Source organism: Mycteria americana, chromosome 3 (genome assembly GCF_035582795.1).
Source record: "Mycteria americana isolate JAX WOST 10 ecotype Jacksonville Zoo and Gardens chromosome 3, USCA_MyAme_1.0, whole genome shotgun sequence".
In the NCBI taxonomy this organism is placed as follows: Eukaryota; Metazoa; Chordata; class Aves; order Ciconiiformes; family Ciconiidae; genus Mycteria; species Mycteria americana.
The window spans coordinates 132,479,827-132,503,888 of record NC_134367.1 but is presented as its reverse complement, the minus strand read 5'-3'; the positions used below and the strand labels follow the sequence as shown (position 1 = coordinate 132,503,888).

At 52.1% G+C, this 24,062-nt stretch overlaps 2 protein-coding genes across 2 annotated transcripts in view; both read left to right on the top strand.

Annotated features, from left to right (window-relative positions):
* The window catches only part of CFAP61 (cilia and flagella associated protein 61), a 121,852-nt gene extending 99,114 nt beyond the window's left edge, over window positions 1–22,738 (top strand). Inside the window, exons 25-27 of the mRNA XM_075497202.1 lie at window positions 10,562–10,652; window positions 13,422–13,751; window positions 22,460–22,738. Coding sequence (XP_075353317.1) covers window positions 10,562–10,652; window positions 13,422–13,751; window positions 22,460–22,738 — 700 coding nt within the window. The remainder of the gene's footprint in view (window positions 1–10,561; window positions 10,653–13,421; window positions 13,752–22,459) is intronic.
* On the top strand, window positions 15,791–18,144 carry INSM1 (INSM transcriptional repressor 1). Its single transcript, XM_075497115.1, is given in 2 exon segments — window positions 15,791–15,896; window positions 15,899–18,144. Coding segments are annotated over 2 exon segments (1,473 nt in total). The 5' UTR covers window positions 15,791–15,844; the 3' UTR covers window positions 17,320–18,144.
* Window positions 22,739–24,062: the final 1,324 nt, after the last annotated feature.

Genomic DNA, 24,062 nt, shown 5'->3' with positions numbered 1-24,062 from the left:
TTATAGGATGCCAAGGTCTACTGGGCAAATTGTCAGGGCCTTGGACAGGAAATATTTACTGACCAAGAAAAGCCTCATCCTCACTTGTCATTGTGCTACAAGAAAAAGGCACCATTGCCATCGGCGATGGCCACTCTTCCGTTCGCCTCATGCCACCATGGTAGGTGTACTCACTCCATCTGGGCCTTCAGCCATTACGTTCCTGAGCAGAGAGGTCTTACAATGCAGTTGTCTGATGTCTGGGCAGGCAAAACCATAGGAACCAAAGACTCAGTACCCTAAAGCCAAGGATTTTGTATACAAACCTTTTATGTCACCTGGAAATTTAACAGCATTACTCCTTAGATTTGGAATCCACTTCAGGACAGACTTTCTGCAATTTTTATTCATTTCCCGTAAGGTTGCATCTCAAAAAGGCTCAACTGGAATTTGAGCACCCAAGTGTGAGGCTTTTTCCAACAGGTAAGAAGACTTCTCTTGAAGGAAAAAGAAAGCAAATTCCAGCAGGTTTCATATGAAGTGTCTCCTGTACCACACTCCTTCCCTTCCCTCGGAGATCTCCGGTGCTCCCTTGAAAGCCTTCAAATTCTTTCTACTGCCATAGCAGCAGATGAAAGAGGGGGGTGTGGAGAGAGCTCTGAAATAATTTTTTCTTTTATTTTTAAGCTTATAGATTTGTTACTGGTCATCAGTTCTCCATACTGCTTCACAAAGGAGGAACGTAACCCACCAGTTACACCCGTTTGTATTCTCCTGAGATGAAGGCAACTGTAAGGCAGTTGCCAAGTTATGGAACGTGTCCACAGAGTGGTGGAATCTCCCTCTGCTGCATCTCAAGTACAAAACGGATAATTAGAGGGGCCTCCTGATACCTGGCAACCAAACGGATGGTCACTGGCATCATGCCTTTAATATGAGATAGAAGTGCTTCATGTAGGCTTCATTTGGCATTAATGAAAACCAAATCTACTAACATAATGCATAAAAATCTGACCCACTAGTTTCTAAAATACTTAAGCAGCTTATTTATCAAATTAGGTATGAGTATTTTTTTACTTGGGATTTTGTAATACTGTATTAATGAACTTGTTTTCAGTCGTGACCTACAGAAGATGCTGGTTGCATCACATTAATGTGGCAGTAGTACTGATGACGAGGCAAAGGAGTACCACTGTTGCATGACAGCGAGTGCAGCAGAGGCTGCATCACTGGAGGAAAGGCACAGATTTGGGCTGACAGTGATGAAGTGTCCTGTCAGAGGTAACATCATTATGCCAATCAGTTTCTAAAAGGGTTAGGGTTACAACTCTGAAATGTTCTGTTGCTCAGTCATCCCCTTCTCAAGTTTCTTCATGTACCTATTCACCAAGATTACTCTCTGCGTTACGCTGAAGTTAGTAAGATGCTGTATGTTAAGCGCTTCTGGTATTAACAATTTGTAAAGCGTGCTGATAGACTAAGGCATGGGGTAGCAATCAAAGTGTTTTGAATAACACATAACACAGAGTACTAAGTGCTCTATTTATATTGTGTTTATATTTAGTTCTTACCAGAAATGTGCTTTTAGTCATCTGTACTTACTACGCTTCAGTTTGCATCATGGAGCCATCTTGATGCACCCAGGCTGGACGTTCAGATTTTGCTGTGTATGCATGTAGGCTTTCCAGCTAAGAGCTGAGGAACATTACAGGGTCAGTCCTGTGAAGGAGTCCAAGAAGGCAGAGTGTACTTTAAAGGACGATTAGCGGAGAAGCCTTACAGGCACACTCATCCAAGCTGAGCTCAAAAAGGCTTTGTTGGGGTTTTTTTTTTAATAACTTGTTTTCCAGCATTTTAAGGACTTGTCTAAGTCATTGACAATTTGTCTGCCCTGCATAGTGGTCTCAGGTAGCACCATGAGGAGGATGAACTTGCCACCGTTCATTGCACGGTAGCAAAGCTATTTGCAGCAAGATGCAGGTGCACTCCGAGTGCCTCATCTCCATTGCAAGCTTTGGAGTTCTCCAGAGCTGGGGTTTGTATGTCCACCAATCTGCAAAGGTCAGTTTGGGGACCGGTGATGCGAGGGGCCAGGTCCGTAGAGAGAAGCCCCCATTGGCAGACATTAACCGGAGGCTCTTTGGCAAGTAGGAGTTGGGAGGGTGTCTTAGGACTCTGGCAATACCTATGCATGGGACAAAAAGTGCAGGGGATTTTGCTGACATGTAGAGACAAAGGCATTTCTTTCTCAGTGCCAGAATACTAGATAGGATTCAGTGCTCACATATGAAGGGAACAAGCAACTTACACATGCATAGATCTGTGGTGATCCACCCCAGGTGTCTGTTAGAAGATCTGTATTCACTGCTGTTAGCAAGGTGACACGAACACAGGGTAGTGCTCCTTTTCCTGCGTGCAGCCTGGCCATGGTGGGCGTTGCTGCCCAAGAGGCTAAGCACCCTGAAGAAAATAAGGGATACTCTACACAAAGTGGCACAGCTTCAACAGCAACAGGTACTGATAGGCAATAGGACACAAAGCTGCCAAACATGCAACAGAAATGCATGATGGCAGTCAAACTCCCTTTCACTAAGATGCTTTGGAAAATTCCACCCAGGAACTATAAAAGCGAATAATATCACTGGATGTTTCCGTGACTCTTCTCTTCAAACCCTGTCATTTATGCTCACATGACGTTTTTCGTATTAGCTGTACAACCTAAATGCTCAATAATATTTTGAGCGGTATGAACAACACTTACTTATTTTAAAGTAACCATTTAGATCTTTTCTACTTAAGTTCAATTCACACAGCATAGCACTGTTTACTTAGGCTAAAAGTGATTTATTAAGCAGTGTCATTTAATGAAGGTTTAAGCAGAAACACCACACTGGACTGTTTATTGATGCAACTCTAATAAATTTCACAATATAAAAAATAAATTAGGAAAAAGAAGAACATTTCATGTTTTCAGTGTTGTTTTTAAAAGGACTAGGTAAAGATACAAATTTCTTACTTATAGCCTGGATAATCAGTGATTATTTAAACATGAAATGCATGCTACATAGAAAAGCTGTTTTTAAACCAGACTTTCAGAAATGAAGAGTGATTGTTCATTAAGAGAAATACTAGAATGCACTGCTGTCTGGAATTTGCCGGATCCCATACCATTAGCACACCATGATTACATTTAAGGGATTCCACCTTAGGCTTTTGTTCATCATGCAGACGGTGAGACTTATTTTCTGCAGGGCTGAAAAAAACCAGAAAGGAAATGTGGCAGGTAGTGAGCATGGCTGAGAGGGACTAATGCTACTCAGTACACTTTGCAACCTAATTAGAGGAAAATTTGTGTGCTTTTTATGAAGAGAGAGACAGGATAAGGAAAGAGGAACACATGAAGGGATATCAAAGCACTTAACAGCTTTTTTGCTACCAGAATTAAATGCTAACCCCAAGGTGCACTGGTAAAGCTGTACTTACATAGCAAATCAATATCAATGGTAGACCGCTTTAGGTGGCTTTAGATTTCCATATATTAATGTAGTTTTTAAGGAGTAGCTAACTTGCTAATGAAGAGCTACGTTACTAAGAAACCCCACGTCCAAATTAGTAAGTAAAGGCTAGTCAACTGAATCTTACCACATTAATTTGCAGTCGAACCTTGCTGATTCATATTAATAATTATGCAAACCATTATGAATGATTGAACTCTGAATTCATAAACAAGTAATTGCAGAAAAGCAATCATACCGCTGCACACAGCATATTTGTTATTTTGTGCGTCAGATTTAATTTCCTTTTAATTGTTTTTCATAATACATTACGTGTGAAATAGTACTATGTGAAAAAATGCAATAAACCTTATTTCAGGGTCAGCCATAATTTCCTCATAAAAAGAGCAGACAGCAATGTTTTTATAACAATTTTAAAGAGCACAGGCTTTAGAAAGTTTAAAGAGCAGTTCAGTGAGAATCAGCCACACAAGAACTGCTACTGTCTAGTACAGTATCTAAACTTTACCAAATTCCAGTGCTGAAATAACGGAGACTCTCTCTCGAGGATACTTAGAATAGGAAAGGACTGCAGTATCTCAACGTGAAGCGAGTATTGCTAAGACCTGCTTTCTGATGGTGCCTCCAGGTAATGGCACTTTAATGTAACATTTCCAGGATATTAAAAATGCAGAAAACGGAAATGATTTATCAGTCATGATGGATAACCAGCATTTGCAAAGGGAAGATGCTGGCAAGCAATACATAGTGTAAGCCATGACCCGCGTGCCCCTGAAGTCAGCAGGTCTCTGCAGTCGCCCCAGTGAGGTTTTGGACCAGGCCCAGTGGGATCAGTATTGTCCTCTACGAGGTCTGGATTCAGTGGCCATTCTTCTTGCGCGAGAACTGCAAGATCAGTTGCACTGCGCTACATTTCGCAATTGCAGCTACAGAAAAAAGGGGTTTGTAAACCACAGGTTTTAAACCAGTTGTCTTCCAAAGAAAAGACATTGCGGGTTTGCTCATAGTTGTGTTAAAAGTGGTAAAAAAGCACAGGCTTCCTTTCTATGATTTACTTATCAAAAAGTAGTCAGCCTAACAATGAGTGAACACTATCATTATTTTGTAAATTGGTGAAGTAAATCACAGATTCATTGTCCATAAGACTACTGATTTCACTAATTACTGGGTCAGGGCAGTAACGGGGTCCTAGATTAACGACTTTAACAGGAGTGACTAAAATGCATGGACAAACAGGTGTTCAGTGAGTACAACTATAGAGCAAGGAGTTAAATACCTTCTTGCTACAACCATGCTCTTGGTTCAACATTTGCTTGACCGTTCAGCAGTTATAAGTGAATTTTAAGAAATTGCAAACCAGGGAACATTTTATGTTCTTTGTGATTAAGAACAATGCTTTCGGGTGGTGCTTTATGGGATTTTACACAAATTAGTCTTGCTTTTTACCTCCATAAACAAGCTGTCTTTCAAAATTATTGGTCAGGTGATATTTAGCAGGAAATGCTCAGTGGTTTTATTTCTATTGTCTTTAAATTTATACTTCATGATTCCTGGTCCAGCTATGCAAGGTATATCTGGAAATACTCTGTATCTTTTACTGGAATCACATATCTTTGTAATTAAGAGCCTTAAAAAGATCCATATATTGTCCCCAAAACCACGCATCTTCTGTTTTCCCGGCAAGATGAGACATTTCTTCTTGCATGCACTTGTGTTGGAGAAAAGACTTTTGCTAATCTGCAAACTGTGTTTGGGAAGTAATGTCAGAATGACCTGGAAATTAAAATCGCATTGCATCCCAACCCACCGCAGTACTTTCCTCTCCCTGCCCCCGGGAAGCGGAATTCCCTGCCCTTCACAGGCACTCCTGCCACAGTGGTATTGCACTTTAGCCCCCGTCAGCTGACCAGCTGCTTCAGCTTCATCTGTGTCTGTCCTTCTGGTTTGGCTCCTGGTGTCTGTAACAGCAGCAGCTTTCTTCTTACTGACGAGATAGTGGCAAAACCAAGGAGGAATGAGGTATACTGCAGCAAAAGCACACCAGCACTTGGGTAGCTTTTTCCATCATGTGCCAGAAGCACCAATGAGAAACTCAGCTTCCGTAAACTGCCAAAGTCATTCAAGTTTAAAGAACCCAAACATGCTAAGGAATGACTTTGAATATTCTGAGGTCTGAGTATTTGAGAACTGATAGAGTATCTTCCAGAGGTAGCTGATACAGCCTGGAGATTTTGCATTTCAAGCATTACATTTCTTCTTAAAAAAAGAAATTTAAACCCAGAAAAATGGACATCCAGCTTGGAAATTCATGGTGTTGTACTAAATATGGGAAGCTACAGAGAGGAAAGGAGACTCTACACTACTTACAGATTAACAGGACATTAAGTTTATCAATGACTCTGCCTTATACTGTGTACTAAAAAAAGGTGTGCTGCTCTGCATATGCTTACAGTGCTGGAAGATACAACTCCGACCAGAGTCCCACTGAGTTTAGTGGGATGTAAGGCAGGTTACTAGTGAATTGTAGACTGCTTTGTGAAGAAATGAATGTGATTTCAAGAGATCTGTATTAATGATTATTTAGAGACATTTAACAAAAGTTGCAAACAGATTCAAACCACTTGATAGACTGAGTTTCTGAACTTAGTTGTTTCCTCCGAGTTTATGTGTGTCGGTGAATGAGCAGGGATGCAAGGAGTTGGATTTGGTTCCGTTATTATTGCCATGAAAGCTGTGAGTAGCAAAAGAACACCGGCAGACACAGTGTCCTCAAAATCTGTAGTTAATAACATGCCAGTAGTCTGCAGAGGGATTTTTCAAAGGCATCATCACAAGGAATGGGTGCCCACCTGCCCGTCGAGCTTTTGAAAATCCCCCACCTTGTCCCAGTCTCACAGCAGAGAGAAGTCACGGGGAGCGCAGACAAGGCAGCAGCGAGTGCCTGCCGCTTAGGGCCGTGGTTTAAATTCCCTTAACCAGATTCCGCACTGGAGCGCGGCGGTCTCGGCGTGCACACGCACTCTGGTAATTTGATAAACTCACCTGCAGGGAGGGATTATTCCACGTAGTTGAATGAGCCGTCAGGTCTGCATTCCCAGTGCATAAGGTGTGCCCACAGGCCTGTCCGTGGTGGCACCGGTTATCTCTACTGTCATCAGGCTCATGGAAGCAGCAAGAAAAGGAATGGAAGTAATTAAAAACGTATGACAATCCTCATATTAAAAAGAAACCCACTATTTTTCAGACTGTAATAATGAGATTTACTTTCACATTAAGAGGAATGAGAAAATCAAACCTTTTTAAAAATTGGTTTCTGGGTTTTTTTGCCATGTTGGATACATTCATATCACTGCTTTCAGCTTCTCTTTTCACCAGTGATTTTTTTTTTTGAGAGGATTTCAGCTGAGATTTTCCAAGAAAAGCACCCAATATGAAATGCATAAGGACAAAATCAACAACAGTCCTCAGAAGCCCATCTTTAATAATATAAGTGGAAATTATTTGGGCCTTGCTTTACTTCATTTTCATGAATGGAAGCCCAACTCACAAAGCTTGGAAAACATTGCAGTGGTGTGATAAAACTGATCTGTATGAGTATTACAGTTATGCCAAGCTTGCGAATGATAAAAGATTAGGTCTACCAGAGTAGATAAGCTCACTCTACAGAGCTGGTCTTCACCTTTCCGCCATTACTTTCTCGTGATGGGATTTAAAATTATTTATAAAAACTTCAAATTTTTTTTTTAAACTTTATATCTTGCTTTTTGTTTTGTTGTTGTACAAACCGAGTGTGTTATTCTGAAGGGTTTTAGTTCAATTTTTAAGATTTTCTGGCTTTACCATCTTGGTGCCAGTGACGCATCTCGTGCCATTAGACCTGACTTAGATGGCAGAAACGCTGCCAGAGGTCAGTGTTGGGTCCTCGCTGCCTCTGCTTTAGAGGGCCGGGACACACCGCAGACGTACGGCAGCTTCAGAATTAGCTTCCGCAGAGGCAGAAGCCTTGTTCTCTGAAAGTGGTGTGTAGTTGCAAATGAAACGGAGAATAAATACAGATAGCTCTCAGACGGAAAGTCACGTGCAGGCATACTCTGTTTTTGCTTGCTAGCAGCGGCCAACTTCATCCATTTTATTTAATGCTGTATGTCTTGAAAAGGGAAAGGTTCCACGTCTTTTGTACAGGACGCCACTAAATATTTTCCTCCTTCTTCCCTTTCATCTAATGTAGGCTACACATCACAAATGAGGCAGAACAGACTTTAAATATTGTTTGTCAATGAAAGGCGAGACCAGCTTCCTAGCAACAAAAAGGATGTCGCTTATTGTCTTCAAAAGGAGACCGTTTCATCCCATCTCGTTACAAATGCCTTCCCATGATGGCTTCTGTCGATATAAAAGTCTGCCAGCAGGGGATCCCCGTTAGGAAGTGACCAAGTTTGAAAACCCGTTATGCTCCTGGCAAACATTGTCATCTTGTACATATTTAGCCTGATCACTCTGGCAGGTTATGAAAGACTAAATGGTGCAAACACATGTGGCAGATGCCGTTCTCATGATAGTTGAGGAGCCTTTGAGCCTCTGTTGGTAGCATGCCAGCTTCATCTTGTACACTGAAGAGCATTATACTTTCAAGCTTTCTGCAGCTTGCCCTGAGGGACTGCTGCTGAAGTGGTAATAAAATTCAGAATGAGCCTCGGAAAGTCAACTTGTTGGTTTGGCTTCAAATGGGGGTTTTCATTATTAAACTTCCCTTTAGCAGCCATATGTAGATCTGCTTTCTCAAAAACACCATGTGCCCCTTTGGAAAGGTGATTCTAACTGAAAAGATAAATAGATAAAAACGCAGAGCCAGCAAAGAAAGTGCATTGTTTCTGTGAAGCCTATCTTTAAATTGCCTTTGGCGGTTACAGTTCTTCAGGTGAAGGGAAGTCAGGGGAATCTGGGAGTAAATGTTGTTTACTGGTAGCTCCTCTTGGCAGCCTATCTAGAAAATACAGACAAGACATTCTCCATTCCCCAAAAAAGAACATTTTATTTGCATTAACTATTGCAAACTGGGTGATACATTTAAGGTTTTGAGCTCCAAATCTGTGAATATTGACAGGAACAGTTAAAAATGCAGTTATGGACTGAGCTGGTAACTGTAGCAGTAACATGTAGCATCCCTGAAACATTTTATAAACATCATTTAATGCAACATCTCAGGGAGGTGAACAACTTAACCAAGGTAAGGCAGTTGGAAGATGTGCCTCAATCAAGAGATGAAATCACCTTATCAGGGTTAGAATTAAAATTAAGATGCCAGCTTGAAAACAAAATGTTTGGCCAGCGGAACATGGCTTTTAGCAGGGCATATCAGTAAAAATAGAGAGTCTTTAATTATCTTAATGTATTCTTGTATAACACCCCCCTTTTCCCTGCTTTGCTATCTAGTATCAACATTGAGTTAAAGGTTTGTGTTGGGTGGGGGGTTCTTTCTGAAACTGAAGGCTTTTTAAATATTTGGGGAATATCCTGTTCTTCTCTAGCTCTCTGCACATGTTATAGGTATATAATTACCTAAAGATACTTAAAGCTGAGCTCATCTTTTCTAACATTTCATATCTGAATGAACAGGTAGTGTCAGTCGTGGTAACGTGCTACCAGAGACTCCTAGGCTGGGCAGCACTTCCCATAGCAAGAACACAGTATTTGTAATAGCCAATTGTAATAGTCTATTGTAATAGTCAATAGATAGTTATGCTGTGAAAACATCTATCGGAGAGAGCCCCACTGTGCCGCGCACTCTGCAAACCTAGGAGAGGCAGCCCCAGCCAGCCTGCCTTACGAAGAGAAACGCAGATGAAGGGGCACAGCGGGAAGGGGGAAGAGAGCTTATGATGGGACAAGTATGTAGAAAACCCGGCAAAGTTCTGCCAGGGGCACAAGGTGTTGTTAATCGTGCAGGGCATTAGCGAGAGCTGAAGTTTCGTTCCAAGAGTGGGAGGGGGGAAATTCTGCCACTTGACGTGAGTGAAAAAAAAATCTTCTGCCAAAAGGAAACTGCACATTAGTTTTTTAGTTTTCTGTAGACAGGTATGTCAGAATTATTAAACTTGTGTAGCGCCTTTTAAGTTGCTTTATCCAGATGTTCACTTAAAGACCACGCAACTGAATCAAGTGATAGCGTACACATACTCCTGACAGCAGCGCCAAGCATGCTGCTGCCGTGCCAAAGACGAGAACATTGGTCGCAGCCACGCAAACGCACCCATCTTAAAACTTCCTGGGTGACCCTGCCGGCATCTGTTCAGTCGTGATTGGGATGAACGTGGTGCGCTTCCTGACTCCGGTTAGCATTAACAAGAATTACACACAGAGCATCTCAGTGAAGCTGTAAAATTTATTTTTCATTATAGAGGAAAGAGAAATAAATCGCAGCTTTGTAATCTAGCTGCCTCCAGGTATATTTACAGCCTTGAGGTTCTACATCAAGTCGTGTCCTCTCCATCCTTTTACTCCTTTTTCACAGAAGAATGCTGTCGTGAATGCTGTCACTGAAAGAAAAAGTTACAAGAGCTTCCCCCTAGAATAGGTTCAATTTAGCTTCAGCGTACTAGTGCAAAGAACATATTGCAACACTGTGGTGGCCTGTTTTTCTGGCCTTTATTAATCCAGAAACCTTAATGATGAACAACATTTGTGTCATTGTCTACACAAATTTAATTTGTTTATGCAGCAGTTCAGTTAATCCTGCAATCTGCTTTTCTCAAATGAGGACAGATAATGGAGACACCGTTCTTTACAGGTCTTCAGGCTTTTAAATTCTGATAAAATCAGGATTCTTCACTGGGTCTTGCCACAGCTCTGAATTAAGCCACTTTAAATGTAATTACTGAAGCTGGCTGTACATCAGGAACATCCATTAAAAGAATTGATTGACCATGCTGTTACGGGAGGCATTTTATGAACAAACGATCATGATGGGTCCAGAACTGTAATTTATAAAGGCAAAAAAGCAGGTAAATACTTTATTAGTGGTTAATGAGAGGTTCACAAGATAACTAAATTTCTTCTTTTTTAACCAGCTACTTCAGGGAACCTTGGTCCATGGCCATCTATCACGATCGGTTTATTGATCTCAAGAAGGAACTGCGCCAAATCCTGATGTCGGAACAGGTAAGGAAAATGACTGGCGAGTGCATTTTATTATTTAGGTAATTTGTTAGTGTTGTTCACTTTGGTTTCTTCTCCCATCTTGCTCCTAAAGCTTTACGTTTCTGTTTAGCTATTTCCTCTGGGAAACCTGAGCAGATCCTGTGCCTCACAGCGGGGGTTCACCAAGTACAGCATATTGTTCAGTTTCGTTATTTGGGCGTATTTTCAAATTTGCCAGTAGAACTTCAAGTTCCTTTGTTTTCCTTCACAGCATTTTTGCATTGTGCGTGCAGTTTAGTACAACTACCCAGCAGAATCGGGAGGCTTATTTGTTCCGTTACCCCTTTTTTTATCAATGTTTCCTAATACGAGTACGCTACAGGCCATCTTAAACCTGTCTCAGCTGAGCCTATGAGAAGTCGATTTTTCAACATCTACCCACAGGGAATGGCTTTTGTAGCCGAAAGAGTGAAAGCAACTGGCTTTTTCAGCGATAAGTGGATTTCCTGAATAAGGATGAAATTAAAATGTTTGCTAATGCTGTTTACAGCTTTGGCCTTAGTACTGTAGGTGGAGGCATAAAGTCTCAGCAGCCTGTAACTTTGCCTGCTCAAAACCCAAAGCCTACTGCACTCCACGGAAAGAACTGCTAACTGCAGATTTCCAACAACCCCAAGGACTGCCTCCCCCACCTCCTGATGAATTCCTGGCTGATCTCAAACGTAATTTGCAGTCTGGATCTTGATGCTTCCAGCCCACTACTTGGGACCGATTTACCCTCCCTCTCCTCATGCTGCTTTTGCTTTTGTTTAACGCAATGGAATTCCGTGCGACGGCAGTATTTTTTAAGTATTCGCTCTCAGAGTTTTTAACTGTGCAGAAAACAAACAGAATCAAGTGTAAATGGAGGCAGGGTGACAAAAGGCAGGGACGTTGCATAGGCTGTAGCCCACCCATTTCCGTGGCCCAAACTGGCGTGCTGTCGTACGTCACAGCTGTAGGCACACAGGCGCTCGGCCCCTGCCTCCTCCCAGAAGGGCTAGATGCAATTTTCCTCCTATTGACATGATACAGAAAGTGCCTCAGTGCAGCTTTGTTTTAGATTTTCTCGGAAGACATCTATAAAAGAACACAAAATGAAATCCTGTGCAGAATGGGAGGCCTGATGAGAAGTGTTTTTCTTGCCATCATTCAACCCATTTCGCATGCTGTAAGTGTGAACAACTTTAGAGAAAGGGGAATTGGCGTCCTACAAATTAAAGACTCGCTTGCCTTACCCTTTTGCTGCAGTAGTCCTGACACAGAAAAACAGTCTCACTGAACGGACTGAAAGCACCTCTATGAGTCAGAACTGCTTACGTGAACATAGATGACGGTATCTGCATCTGAACGCAAATTTGTCTTTTTCTGGTTTTATTTGGGTTTTCTTCACGGTGATTTTAACTATATTTACTAAATGTCACATTTATATGTTTTCCTCGGGTGTTCCTTCTAGGCACGTCGCCAAATACATAGTAGGTACCATGCACTTATGGAATATATCTTAAATGCCTCGGGATTGGCTGTGTTTCTATATGGAGCAAGAGACCTACTGTCTTTGCTTCCTGTTGCTCGTATTCCAGCTCACTTCAGCATGCAGATAAACTAGTAATGAAATGTAAAAACGAGGGGAAAATACACCTTTGAAAGAGACGTTTAAGAACTGTGAGTGTAAATACACAGAAGGCAGACATTTCTGGGTACAGTTTCCACAGAAACTGGAAATCACTCTCATGCATTTAGGGATAATATTTACGGACACGCTCACTAGTAGTAAGTAATATATGCACAGAAAAGCCAGTTACAGCCCGGAGAGGGAGGACATTTTTAGCCTGGGTATTGAAATTGCCACCCCAACCCTGCACTTGATGTATGCATGACTCCTGGGCGGGATGCTCTCGCCTGTCGCTGAAAGCCGAGCGATGGCACGGGGAATGTTTACCCTTTCGCAGAATCACAAACTTGTGTTTATTTCAACATGCAGAGCTCCAGCTATGCAAACATGCAGATGGCGGGGCCGGGTTTTTGCACCTACATCAGCTGTTGAAGCATTACAGCAAACTGAGGGCACACATGTGCAGCGCGAGATTTTCTGGGAAAGGCACTTGTCCTCAATAAGAAATAATGGTCTGGTTTTCAAACCGCAGCTGGGGTTGCCCTGAGAAGGCGGTTAAAAGCAGCTAGTAAATTAGGCAGCAGGGGGATTTCCTGCGGCGAGCGCCAGAATCGTGTCAGGCCACGCGAGTCTGAGAGGGTCGGGCGGTTCCACGGGTTCTTGCGCACCAAGACCTCGGTTCGGTTCCACGCAAACGTTGCATCTGTGGCCGTTCACGGGTCGTTTTGGAGGGACCGACAACCGAGCAGTGCTAGCCACCGGAACCGCCGGCCCCGGCGCCCGCGCTCTCGGCTGGAAGTGCCGGTTAAGCGGGGGCCCGCGGAGCCGGTGGTCGCGGCCGTGGCGGCCGCTGGCCGCGCCCGCCGGCGCCCCGCGCCCTGCCGTCCCGGGGGAGCGGCAGCTGCCGGCCGGGGGGGGCTGCTGCACCGGAGCGCCCCTGGCCGCGGGGTGCGCCCGGTGCCGCCGGGGCGAGCCTCGCTCCGCGCCCTCCGCTGCCGCGCGCGTCTCGCCCCCGACACGTTTTCACACCGTTTTCGGTCCGTGCCGCCGCACTTAACGTCCCAGGTGCGCGTCCCCGTGCGAGCGCGGCTCCCCGGGCGCCGCCGGGACGGCCGCCTGACGGCTCTGCCTTGCAGGTGCCCGGGCTGCCCCTCGCCGCCGAGCCGCCCCCGGAGGACCCCGACGAGCAGAGGCCCTGCCCGCCGCCGCTGCGGGAGCCCGTCCTCCGCTACCTGCGCCGCCACCGCTCCCACCTGCCCATGTACGCCCCGGCCAGCACCGCCGGCGCCGGACCCCCGCCGACGGCAGGTGAGACGGCTGCGCCGGTTCTGCCTGCCAGCGCCGCCCCCCCCCGCGCTTTGGTGCGGCCGCGCCGGGGTGAACGGGGGGGTCTCGGCGCGCAGCCCCGAGGGGGGAAAGGGGGTCTCGGTGCGCAGCCTCCGGGGCCGGGACGGGGGGGGGTCTCGGTGTGCAGCCCCGGGGCGGGGGGGATGGGGACACGGACACGGCTCTCGGTGTGCAGCCCCGACGGGGGGGCGGCGGCGCGTGCCCGGCGGGCCCGCAGCTGTATGCTAATGCGCAGCGGGCCGCCCCGCCCCGCGGCACGCCGGTCCCACCGGGCGGGCGGGGAGGGGTGGGGGCTGCGCGGGCAGGGCGGCCCTACCCCCCGCTCCCCCGGCCCGGCCCGGCCCGCTCCGCTGGCGGGGTGCGGGGGAGAGCGGCGGCCCCCGGTGCCGGGTGCCGCCCCCCCCGCCCCGGGCTCTCCGCGCCCCTTTGTGCCGCCCGCCGGCAGGGTCGCGCAGCTTTATGCTAATGAGGCGCACAAAGGCGGCGAGCGGGGCGGCGCGGGGGGGCCGCGGCCGCGGGGGGGCCGGCGCTCGCTCGCGTGCCGCCCGCGTGCCCCGCCGCCCCCCACAAAGGCGCGCGGGACCCGCGGGGGGACGGGGGGGCCGGCGCTGCGAGCACGCACCCCCGGGGCCGGCCGGCTGCTCGCAGCGGGGGGCGGCCCCGCTCCACACACACACACACACCCCCCACCACCTGCGACGCGCCGAGCAGCGGGGCCCGGCCGCCCCCCCCCCCCCCGCGTGCCGGAGCGCGGAGCTGCCCGCGCAAATTCCCGCGTGGGCCGCCGCGCAGCCCCGGGACGCGGCGCGGGCCGGGGCCGCAGACAAAGGGTTAAGGGCGAGCGGGGCCGCGGCCCGGTGCTCGCCCCGCAGCGGCTGCACCTGCCGCGGCCCCGCCGCGCTGCCGGGGACCGGCCCCTCGCGGTGCCGCTGCCCCTCCCGCAACACCCGCGAGCGGGCACGGACGCTCTCGGCCCCCGCAAACGCCGCCCGGGGCAGCGCCGGGCGCGTCCTCGGCGGGTCGGTCCGCGGCGGTGCCCGCCCGCTGCGTTCGGAGCGGGCGCGTGTTGGCTTCTACACCCCATTGTGGCGTACGGGGAACGGGGGCGTCCCCCGCGCGGCAGCTGCTTCGCCTTGCACCGAACGCGTAACGTTTCAGACGGAAACCCGAGCGCCGTTCCGCTACCGCCGTCCCCCTCCACGCGGCTGTGCCGGGGAGCCAGGCCGCGCTCGGGGCTGCCGCCGGCCCAACACCCGCGGGAGAGCGGGAAGCGGGGCCGGACGGCTCGGGGGAGCGGGCGGGGGGGCTGCGGGCGCGGCTCCGCGCCGGCGGCCCGGGCGGAGGGCGCACCGCGTAACAGGTTACCGCCGGGCCGGGGCCGCTGGTGGGGTCTCCCGGCCGCGCTCCCGCGCCGCTGCGGGGAGGGGGCTGCGGCGCTGCCGGCCCCCGGCCCGGCCGCGGCACGCGTCCGCGCTGGCCCGGGTCGGCCGCCGCGACCCCGCGTCCTTCACGACGGCGAGGGGGCAGGGCTCGGGAGGCCGGCCGGCGGGCCCGGTCTTTATTCTTCCCCGCTCGATTAGCCCCGTCGGTTAGCACCTGATGCCGGCGGCGGACAAAACCCAGCCGCCGCGCCGACGGGCCGCGCCGGCAGCCTCCCGACGGCGGGGCCGCCGCTCCCCCGCCCGGCGCGGGGCGCTCCCGGCGGGCAGCCTCCCCTCCGCCGGCAGCCGCCACGACAGCGACTTTCTCCTCCTCCTGCGCCAAGTTTCTCTCTCCCCGCGCCCCCGGCGCCGGCCTGCCCCCACCAGCAGCCCGTCCGCCGGGAGCGGCCGGCCGCGCTGCGCTGCGCTGCCCTGCCCGCGGGCCGGGGGCCGGGGGTCGGGGCGGGCGGCGCTGCCGCGGCCGAGCCCGTCCCGCCCTCACGCAGCGGAGGGGCCGGCTCCCGCTGGCGGGGCGCGGGCGGCGCCGGCCGGTCCGGTCCCGGCGCGGGCGGGGGAGCGGCGCCCGCCGCGGGCGGCACACAAAGGCCCGCGCGTGCCGGGCCGGGCGGCGGCGCGGGGCGCGGAGCGTGCGGGAGGCGGGGCCGGGCGTGTGCCGCCGCCGGGGGCCGCGCGGGCGGGCGGGCGGGGGCTCAGGTGCACCCGCTCCGCCCGCCGCCGCCGCCCGCCGCGGCGCCGCTGATTGGCCCGTCCCGCCGCCGCCGGCCCGAACAATGGCCCCGGCCCGCTTAAAGGCGGCGGCGGCCGCGCCGCGGGCAGAGCGAGGAGCGTGCGCCGCGGCCGCCGCCGGCGCGGAGGCGGCGCGAAGATGCCCCGGGGCTTCCTGGTGAAGCGCAGCCGGCGGCCCACCCCCGTCTCCTACCGGGCGCGCTGCTGCCGCGAGGCCGCCGGCCCGCCGCTCCCCGCCGCCGGCGGCGCCCCGCCGCCGCCGCCCCCGCCGCGGGACTCGCCGCCGCCGGTGCCGTTCGGGACGCCCGATGCCGCCGTGCAGGCGCTGTACAGCCCCACGCGGCCCGTCAGCAGGGACAAGTACCTGGAGCGCGGCTTCAGCCTGGGCTCGCCCGTCTCGGCCGAGTCCTTCCCCGCCCCGGCCGTGCCCGGCACCATGGACCCGCTCCTCTTCGCCCCGGCCGAGCTCAAGGTCTGGGCCGCCGCCGGCCACGCCGAGCCGCCCGCCGGCCACGCCGCCGGCGGCACCGGCACGGGTCCGGGTCCCGGTCCCGGTTCCGGTCCCGGTCCCGGTCCCGGCGGAGCCCCGGCCGCGCCGCCCGCCCCGGGCCGCCCGCCGCCCGCCAAGCGCCCGCCGGGCGCCGCGGAGCCCGGCCGGCAGAAGGCCCCGTCGGGCAAGAAGGCGAAGGCGATCCGCAAGCTGACCTTCGAGGACGAGGTGACCACGTCGCCCGTGCTGGGGCTGCGCATCAAGGAGGGCCCGGTGGAGGCGCCGGCCAAGGCGCGGGGCGGCTGCGCCCGGCCGCTGGGCGAGTTCATCTGCCAGCTCTGCAAGGAGGAGTACGGGGACCCCTTCGCGCTGGCGCAGCACCGCTGCTCCCGCATCGTCCGGGTGGAGTACCGCTGCCCCGAGTGCGACAAGGTCTTCTCCTGCCCCGCCAACCTCGCCTCCCACCGCCGCTGGCACAAGCCGCGCCCGCCCGCCGCCAAGGGCGGCCCCGAGGCGGGCAGGGCGCCGGCGGAGGAGCCGCCGAAGGAGGCGGGCGGCGGCAGCGGCAGCGAGCGGGACACGCCGAGCCCCGGCGGCGCCTCGGAGGCGGGCTCCGAGGAGGGGCTCTTCGAGTGCCCCCGCTGCGCCAAGCGGTTCCGCCGGCAGGCCTACCTGCGCAAGCACCTGCTGGGCCACCCGGCCGCGGGACCCGCCGCGGCCCCGGGACCCGCCGCGGCCCCGGCCCCGGCCCCGGGACCCGCCGCGGCCCCGGAGCCCGCCGCCGAGGAGCCGCCCGCGCCGCCGCCGGCCGAGTGCCGCCTCTGCCCCGTCTGCGGGGAGACCTTCCCCAGCAAGAGCAGCCAGGAGCGGCACCTCCGCCTCCTGCACGCCGCCCAGGTCTTCCCCTGCAAGTACTGCCCGGCCACCTTCTACAGCTCGCCCGGCCTCACCCGGCACATCAACAAGTGCCACCCCTCCGAGAACAGGCAGGTCATCCTGCTCCAGGTGCCGCTGCGCCCCGCCTGCTAGAGCCGCCCGTGCCTTCCCGGGGCCCGGCCCCGCTCCCCCGCCGGGGCCGGGGCCGGGGCCGGGGCCGGGGCCGGGGCCGGGGCCGCCCCGCCGCGGCCGAGCGCGTCCCGCAGGCTGCGCTTGGGACTCGCCACACGATTAGCTTTAATACGGCTTGTGAACTGCTGGAATCTGGCTTTACGTTTACCTTCCCGGGGTCTCTCTTTTTCGTTCGTTCGTTCGTTCGTTTCGGTTTTTATCAATGTGAACAGATCAAACCGCTTGAGGAGAAATGAGAGTTTCTTTAGTATAGCCACAAATGCCTTGACTCTGCTGTTGATGGTCTCCAGAAAATGCTGTAGAAACTGCCTTAACTGTGACATGCCAACTTTCTGGTTTTGTTCGTTCCGCCCTTACTAAGCTAGCTCATGAGTTGACTATCTGTATATGTTGGTTTGAGTAATTATGTTATTTATTCGTTATTTATTTATATTAATTATGAAGATCGATATTATTTGATCGCAGATACTCTAATGCGCTTTTTTGTCTCCCCCGCCTGCCATTTCACTGTGCGTTTTAGAAGATCTTTTTTTCTAAAGGGATCTGCTAAAAAGGTTTTAACTTTTATACCTAGAATAACACACGATCTTAACCATTTTATCCTGTGCAACTGACAGCTCTTACTTTTAGATGCAATCTCTTTTTCTACACACATTATTTTCTTAACTGTTAGCTATTTATAGAGTGCTTCGATAGAACTGTTTCAACTGTATAATTATTTACTATTCAAATAAAGTATTTTCAAATTCAAGCGTGCCCCTGCTGCCTCCTGCTTCTCCCTGCCGGGCTGGCCCGGGGGGCTCGGGGGGAGCGAGGGGCCGGGGCCAGGCTCTGGACTTCAGCTGGCAGGGCGCCCTGGTAGGCACCAGCCTGCTCTGCACCTTTTGATGAGATTAATTAAAAAGGAATTAAAGCGGGGAGAAGAGCAGGGCGAGGTGTGTCCGGTCCTGGGGGAAGGTTGCCCTGCCGTGCGAAGGGCTGTGCTGGGGCTGCTGCCGTTGCTGCTCTGTGCCGCCGGCACCGGCTGCGGGCTGGAGCCTGAGCCCTGGCCCTTGCCCGTCGCCGGGCGCAGACTCGTGCTCCGCTCTGCTCGGCCTGCTGGGGAGAGCCATGGAAGAGCTTCCAGGGACCTTCCCCTGAAAGCGTCGCGGGGAAAACGTGGGGAGGGGGGGGCACCTTTGAAGGAGAAGTGGAAAACTTAGAGAAATCCTTGCCGGTTAGAGGACGCGCTCTTGGCCGGGGTGGCTTGCCCTTGTGCTCGGCACTCTGAGATGGGGTGTTAAGGGGCTCCGTAGAAAAGCTGCGTCCGGCTTTTGCTGTGAAGGCTGGCGCAAGGAGGGCCCAGCTTTTGCGCGCCTGGTTTCAAGGCTAGAGCCTGATCCTGCCTGGTCCCGCTCTGCCCCGTGGTGGGATTTCCTCAGCCCCCTTCGATAAGGACAGGCTTTTGGCAAAGCAGGCATGCCAGGACTCCCCTCTGGAACAGGGGGAGACACCACTGCGTGAAAAAACTCACAGGGCAGTGCCTGGGGCAGGGCGAAAACAAGGTGCAAAGCGCCCCGGCTCACCCCGCGAGGGGAGAGAGGGCTGTGTCCCATAGCCCACGGCGGGGCTCCGCGTGGGACGTGCCTCGTCCTGGGAATGGTTTAAGTAGCAGCAGTTTGGGGTCATCAGCCCTGATGTGTGGGGGTGCTACAGGGCTTGTGTCTGTATGTGGCAATTGCATAGGTTTGGTCAAAAACTAGTTTCTTAATTTTTTTAGCAAAAATTGTTACAGTATCAGTGTAAGTGGGGAAGACGTAGGCCGGGTCCGTGAAACCCCTCTCATAGGTGTCGCAGCGGAGCAGTACCATCTCTCCCTTTGCCAGCAGGAGAAGCCACGGAGCCAACCTCATGGCATGCAGATCTGCTTGGCAGCCCCAAATGCAAATACCTTGTCACCTACTGGTGTGTTAAGGGCCGAGACGTCTCGGCTTGGGTGTTTTGGCACGCTCCGTCTCAGGGACGGTAACGCCTTCGGGGCTTTTGCTCACTGGAAGAGGTTTCCAACCTGTTCCTGCCACGTTCGCTCACCTAAAGGCTCTTGTCTGAGACGCGGCTGCTCCGCTGTGGGAAAGGCAGGCGACCTTCTGGAGCTTCCTGCAGGGAAGCTTCCCAGGACATGTCTGAATATTTTTTGATGTAGCAAAGCTTCTAGAGAAAGAAAATTTTTGTAGGGAAAGATTTTTCTTTTTTCTTGTTCAGTCAGGCTAAAAAGCACCAAAGCTAGTACGCCACCGCTGCCTTGATTCCTAGGAAACCAGCTTCGTTATATCGGGACCGGCTTCAGGTCTAGGCGAAGCTGTGGTTTTAGCTGTAAATTGATACACTGAAGGAGAGAACATGGCCTCAACAGCCTCAGAGACACAGGCAGCAAAACATGCTTGGCAAGAAGCGTGATTTTGCTTTTCCCGGCTTCCCTGGGCTTGGAAAGCCCCAGATACTGGGCTGTCACAACCCGGTGTGTCACCGGCGTCTGTGGGCCGTGCAGGCCGGTCTCTCTGCTCATGCAAAGCAGGAGCTCCCCGAGGGGTTTGCCAATGCATGTGGCAGTCCTCTCGGGCTGTCAGACACAGCTTCCAGACCGATGCCCAGCGCATCCGTCAGAGAGGCCCAGAGGCTCCATCCACACCTTCACAGCACTGCCCCAGCTGACGTCTTTGCTCTAAGCCTGTGGCACGGACAGGCCACAAAACAACTGCTTCATGTTGGTATCGATTTCCCAATAGTCAAGTAATTCATGCCTGTTCCGGTAGGAGTCAGATAGAATCTGTTGGGGTCAGAAGAATTTCCCAGGTTTGCAGGGAACCGTCCGGGTAGCCGTCAGCACCCACGCTTTTGCATCTTCTGCTGACGGGAACACGCGTTGCAGTGGAAAGCGTGGTTAGTGGAGGCTCGTATTTCGGGGAGGAGTAAGGGAGGTGAAGCTGGAGTACTTTGTAAACTGGGCTCCGTTCACAAACGCCCTGTGAAACAGGGGACTTGCTTTTGGCGTCAGCGGGCTGCAGCAGCCTTGGCAGAGCGAGCTGCTGGGCCATTGGGGCTGCACCCCTCCTTTCATCGACTGCACCGCTGCAGGGCTTTGGGAGAAAGTCATTGTACGTGTGAGGCACCGACTGCCCGAGGGGTTTTACGGGGAGCCATCAGCATCGACTTTTCACATCTCCTGCGACTCTGGCGGTGACAGGCATCCCCCCAGCACCGCAGGTTACCCAGCCACCTGCTCACGGCAAGCCTCCTTTGGGCAGTATTTTGGGGAGGGATCTGTCCCCACCCCTCACCAAGTTGCCCCGGCGCGGAGCTGCTCCTCCCCTGCGCTGTCCCGCCGCCCGGGCCCCCGACGCGGGACCTCAGCCTGGCTCTCCTGCCTGTCCGTGGGACCCTCTAGCCCGCTTCTAGCTCGCTGGAAACGCCAAGAGCTGAGCGGCGCAGCTGAAACCGGAGCTCGACCAGCGCCGCACGCAGCAGCTTCTGGGAATGCAGGTGTTGCCTTGTCGGTGCCATGTTCTCGCCATCCGGCAGCGCGGGCCGGCCAGCGCTGTGCAAACAAAGCCTCCTGCTGTCAGCTAACAAATCAATTTGCTGATGACTCTCAATGCGTCCAGCAGGAACGGGTTTGGGCACCACGGAAAATGCTGATCCTACCCCAAATGTGACGCGATTTCCAATTCTTGGAGGCAGTCGGCGCACAGGTACAGAGGTTGCTCACTCCCTGTGCGCGTGGGCAGAGATGTTTGCCCGGTTTGCAAACCGCTGGAGCCTTCCTCCTCTCTGAGCACACAAAGAGCTGAACACATGGTCTGAAACGGATTGTTTGCAAACTGAAAGGAACCAGGGAGATTAATTACAGGAACCTTCAGGGTCCTGAAAAACGCAGCTCAAACACCATCAGTGAACTGTGGGCGCGGAGCTAGCGAGAAGCTGGGAAGAGCTTTTCCTGTCACTGGTGTCGGCGCCAGCGCCGCCACTAGCAGAGGAACAGTCTGTGCGATGCCGCTTCGCGAGTGTAATTTTTTTAGCAGTTTTGGTGTCAACAACATGGTCACTCGCAGCCATCAACACAGTAGGTGCATCCACCGGCTGCCTCGCTTGGAGGACTTGCTGGGAAACACAGCTGGGCACAGCCAGAGGTTTTGGGGGCTGGCTGTGCGGCTGTGCACCTTGCTGAGCATCGCCTGGCTTGTTTCTCGGGTGGGTGGGTGGGAGGAGATGTCCCAGGGGCCGGGGCGAGCCCAGAAGTGGGTCAGAGCAGGGCTTTTGCTTTCGATTTCAGACCTCTGCCCCACGCAAACCTGTTTAAAACCCGCGTCGCTTTTTAATGGGCTGGCAGTGGGGAGAACCGCTCATGGAGCCGCCGGTGTTTCTGCCCGTCCATCCCCAGCGGGGCATGGGGTGATGCAGGGTGCGGCGGGGTGCCGTGGGGCGATGCGGGGTGCCGTGGGGTGCTGCGGGGTGCCGTGGGGCGATGCGGGGTGCCGTGGGGTGCTGTGGGGTGCCACGGGGTGCCGTGGGGCGATGCGGGGTGCCGTGGGGTGCCACAGGGAGCTGCGGGGCAGTGGTGCTGACGCGCCTCCTGCCTCCTCGCCTGCCTGCGAGGGTGCTGGGTCCCGGCAGGCGTTTTGGGCCAGCGGGGCTACTGCCGCTGTGCGGTACAGCGAGTTACCTGGGGCACCAGGCGTCTGCCCTTGGTGAAGGACCAGGGTGCCGCGGCTGCCTAGGTTTTGCACGTTGCATTCAAGCGCCTGAAATCCTTCCGTGCAGATAAAAAGCCTCATTACGGCTTTAAATGGTTTTAGTTAAATTTAGTTTACAATCCGCGTAACAAAGGTCTGCCTCGTGGAAACATTTGGTGTGTTAGTCAGAGAGATGGACAGGCCAGGCTGGCCTTTCCTTTCACAGGGCTGTCCTACAGCTCAGGCTCCAGGGCAGGACGCCGGCAGGCTTTAGTTTTTAAAAGTCTTATTTCATCTAAGTCCACGCCTGAAAAGATACGTAGTGTCTAGCAAAGGCACAAACATCGCGGTAATATTCTGGCCCCAGCTTCTGATGTTGCCGTTGCCATCAGCGCAGGCAGGGAGAGACTGAACCTGGGCAGAGACACGTGCTGCGGCCGTGGCAGGGCCCTGGCACGGCTGCGTCGACGTCGCTGGCGTGGCACGGGGAGAGGCGGCCCTGCACCGGCGGAGGGGAGCCCGCACGGGGACGCTTCCGGAACACATCCTCCCCTTACGGTAACTCGGACATTATTTTTAACAGCCGGCCGCCAGCTCCAGTTAAATCACCTGTTGCTTTTGGAAAGGAATCACTATTTTTAAACGATAATAAAACCCCCTTGCAGCTTTGAAGCGGAGGGAGCGTAGAGCCCAACCGGTTCCCCGCCTTGTCTGCTGCGCGCCGCGTGCCCTACCGTGGCCTGAGGACCACGGTAGCGTTAGACAAACTTAGTTTTTAAACCTTTTCTCCTGTGACGGGGAAGCTGATTTACAGAAAGGAGTTTAAAGCAGAGCAAAGACTCCGCCGGTGCTGCACCGGGGTCCGGACGGGGTTTGGGTGGGTGGCTGGGCGGCTGCCCTGGCTGCGGGAACGGCCGGGGGCAGGTGACGCCGTCCAGCCTCAGCGCGGCACGGGGTTTTTAAAGTGTCGGGATAAGGAACCAAGTCATCGTTCCATTTGCCAATTTTACGGTTTTTCATAGGTCAGTTAAACGTATTGCGAAACCGCTCCGAGAAAACCCCCAAACCTGAGGGCAATGCCAGACGCCTGCAGGGGGTGGGGACTTGGGATTGTGACCTGGAAGGGTTATTTCAGTTATACACACGCACGCACACGCAAGAAATACCACATTTATTATGTATAATACATTATAATTCTCCATAAAACAAATATACAAGTAAGTATACAAAGTAAGTATAGTATAAAGTATAGTATACTTATTTTATATATATATACTTATATACAAAATATATAAGTATACATAAAGTAAGTATACAAATATACACTTACACTTATCCGTATAAGTGTACTTCATAATGTGTAGTACAGTGTATAATGTATATATACATACTATATCAATGCATATTACAATATATCATAGTATAGAATAGTACAGAATATATTATAAATTATACATTGCCTATTATATAATGTATATTATAATACATTATACACAGTACCTAATATTATATATGCATTATAGATCATTGATACGTTATCAATATTCAGATAATGAAATAATATTGTCTTACAGAATTTTTTATTAGCTTTGTAGGACTATATTCTGGAGTCTAGAGTATGCATTATATAATGCCCTGTTGTGTACGTACATGTATACATTCATCTATAGGTATAGGTGCACGTATGTATGCATACATAACGTACATGTTATGCATACATGTTATGCATAATCTGTAATCTGTAGTATATACTGTGTTGTATATCGTGCATTGAATAGTCTATGATGTATATTATATATGCATTATGCACTATATCGTATCATGTGTTATATATTCATTATATAATCTATTATATATTATTAATACATTGCTGAGATGATTTATATAACTACTTTTTCTTATATAAATTTTTAAATAAAAATATATTGCATATATACTATGCATACATACGATATTGTAGTTTATATAGTAATGTTATAGGTTATATAGTAATGT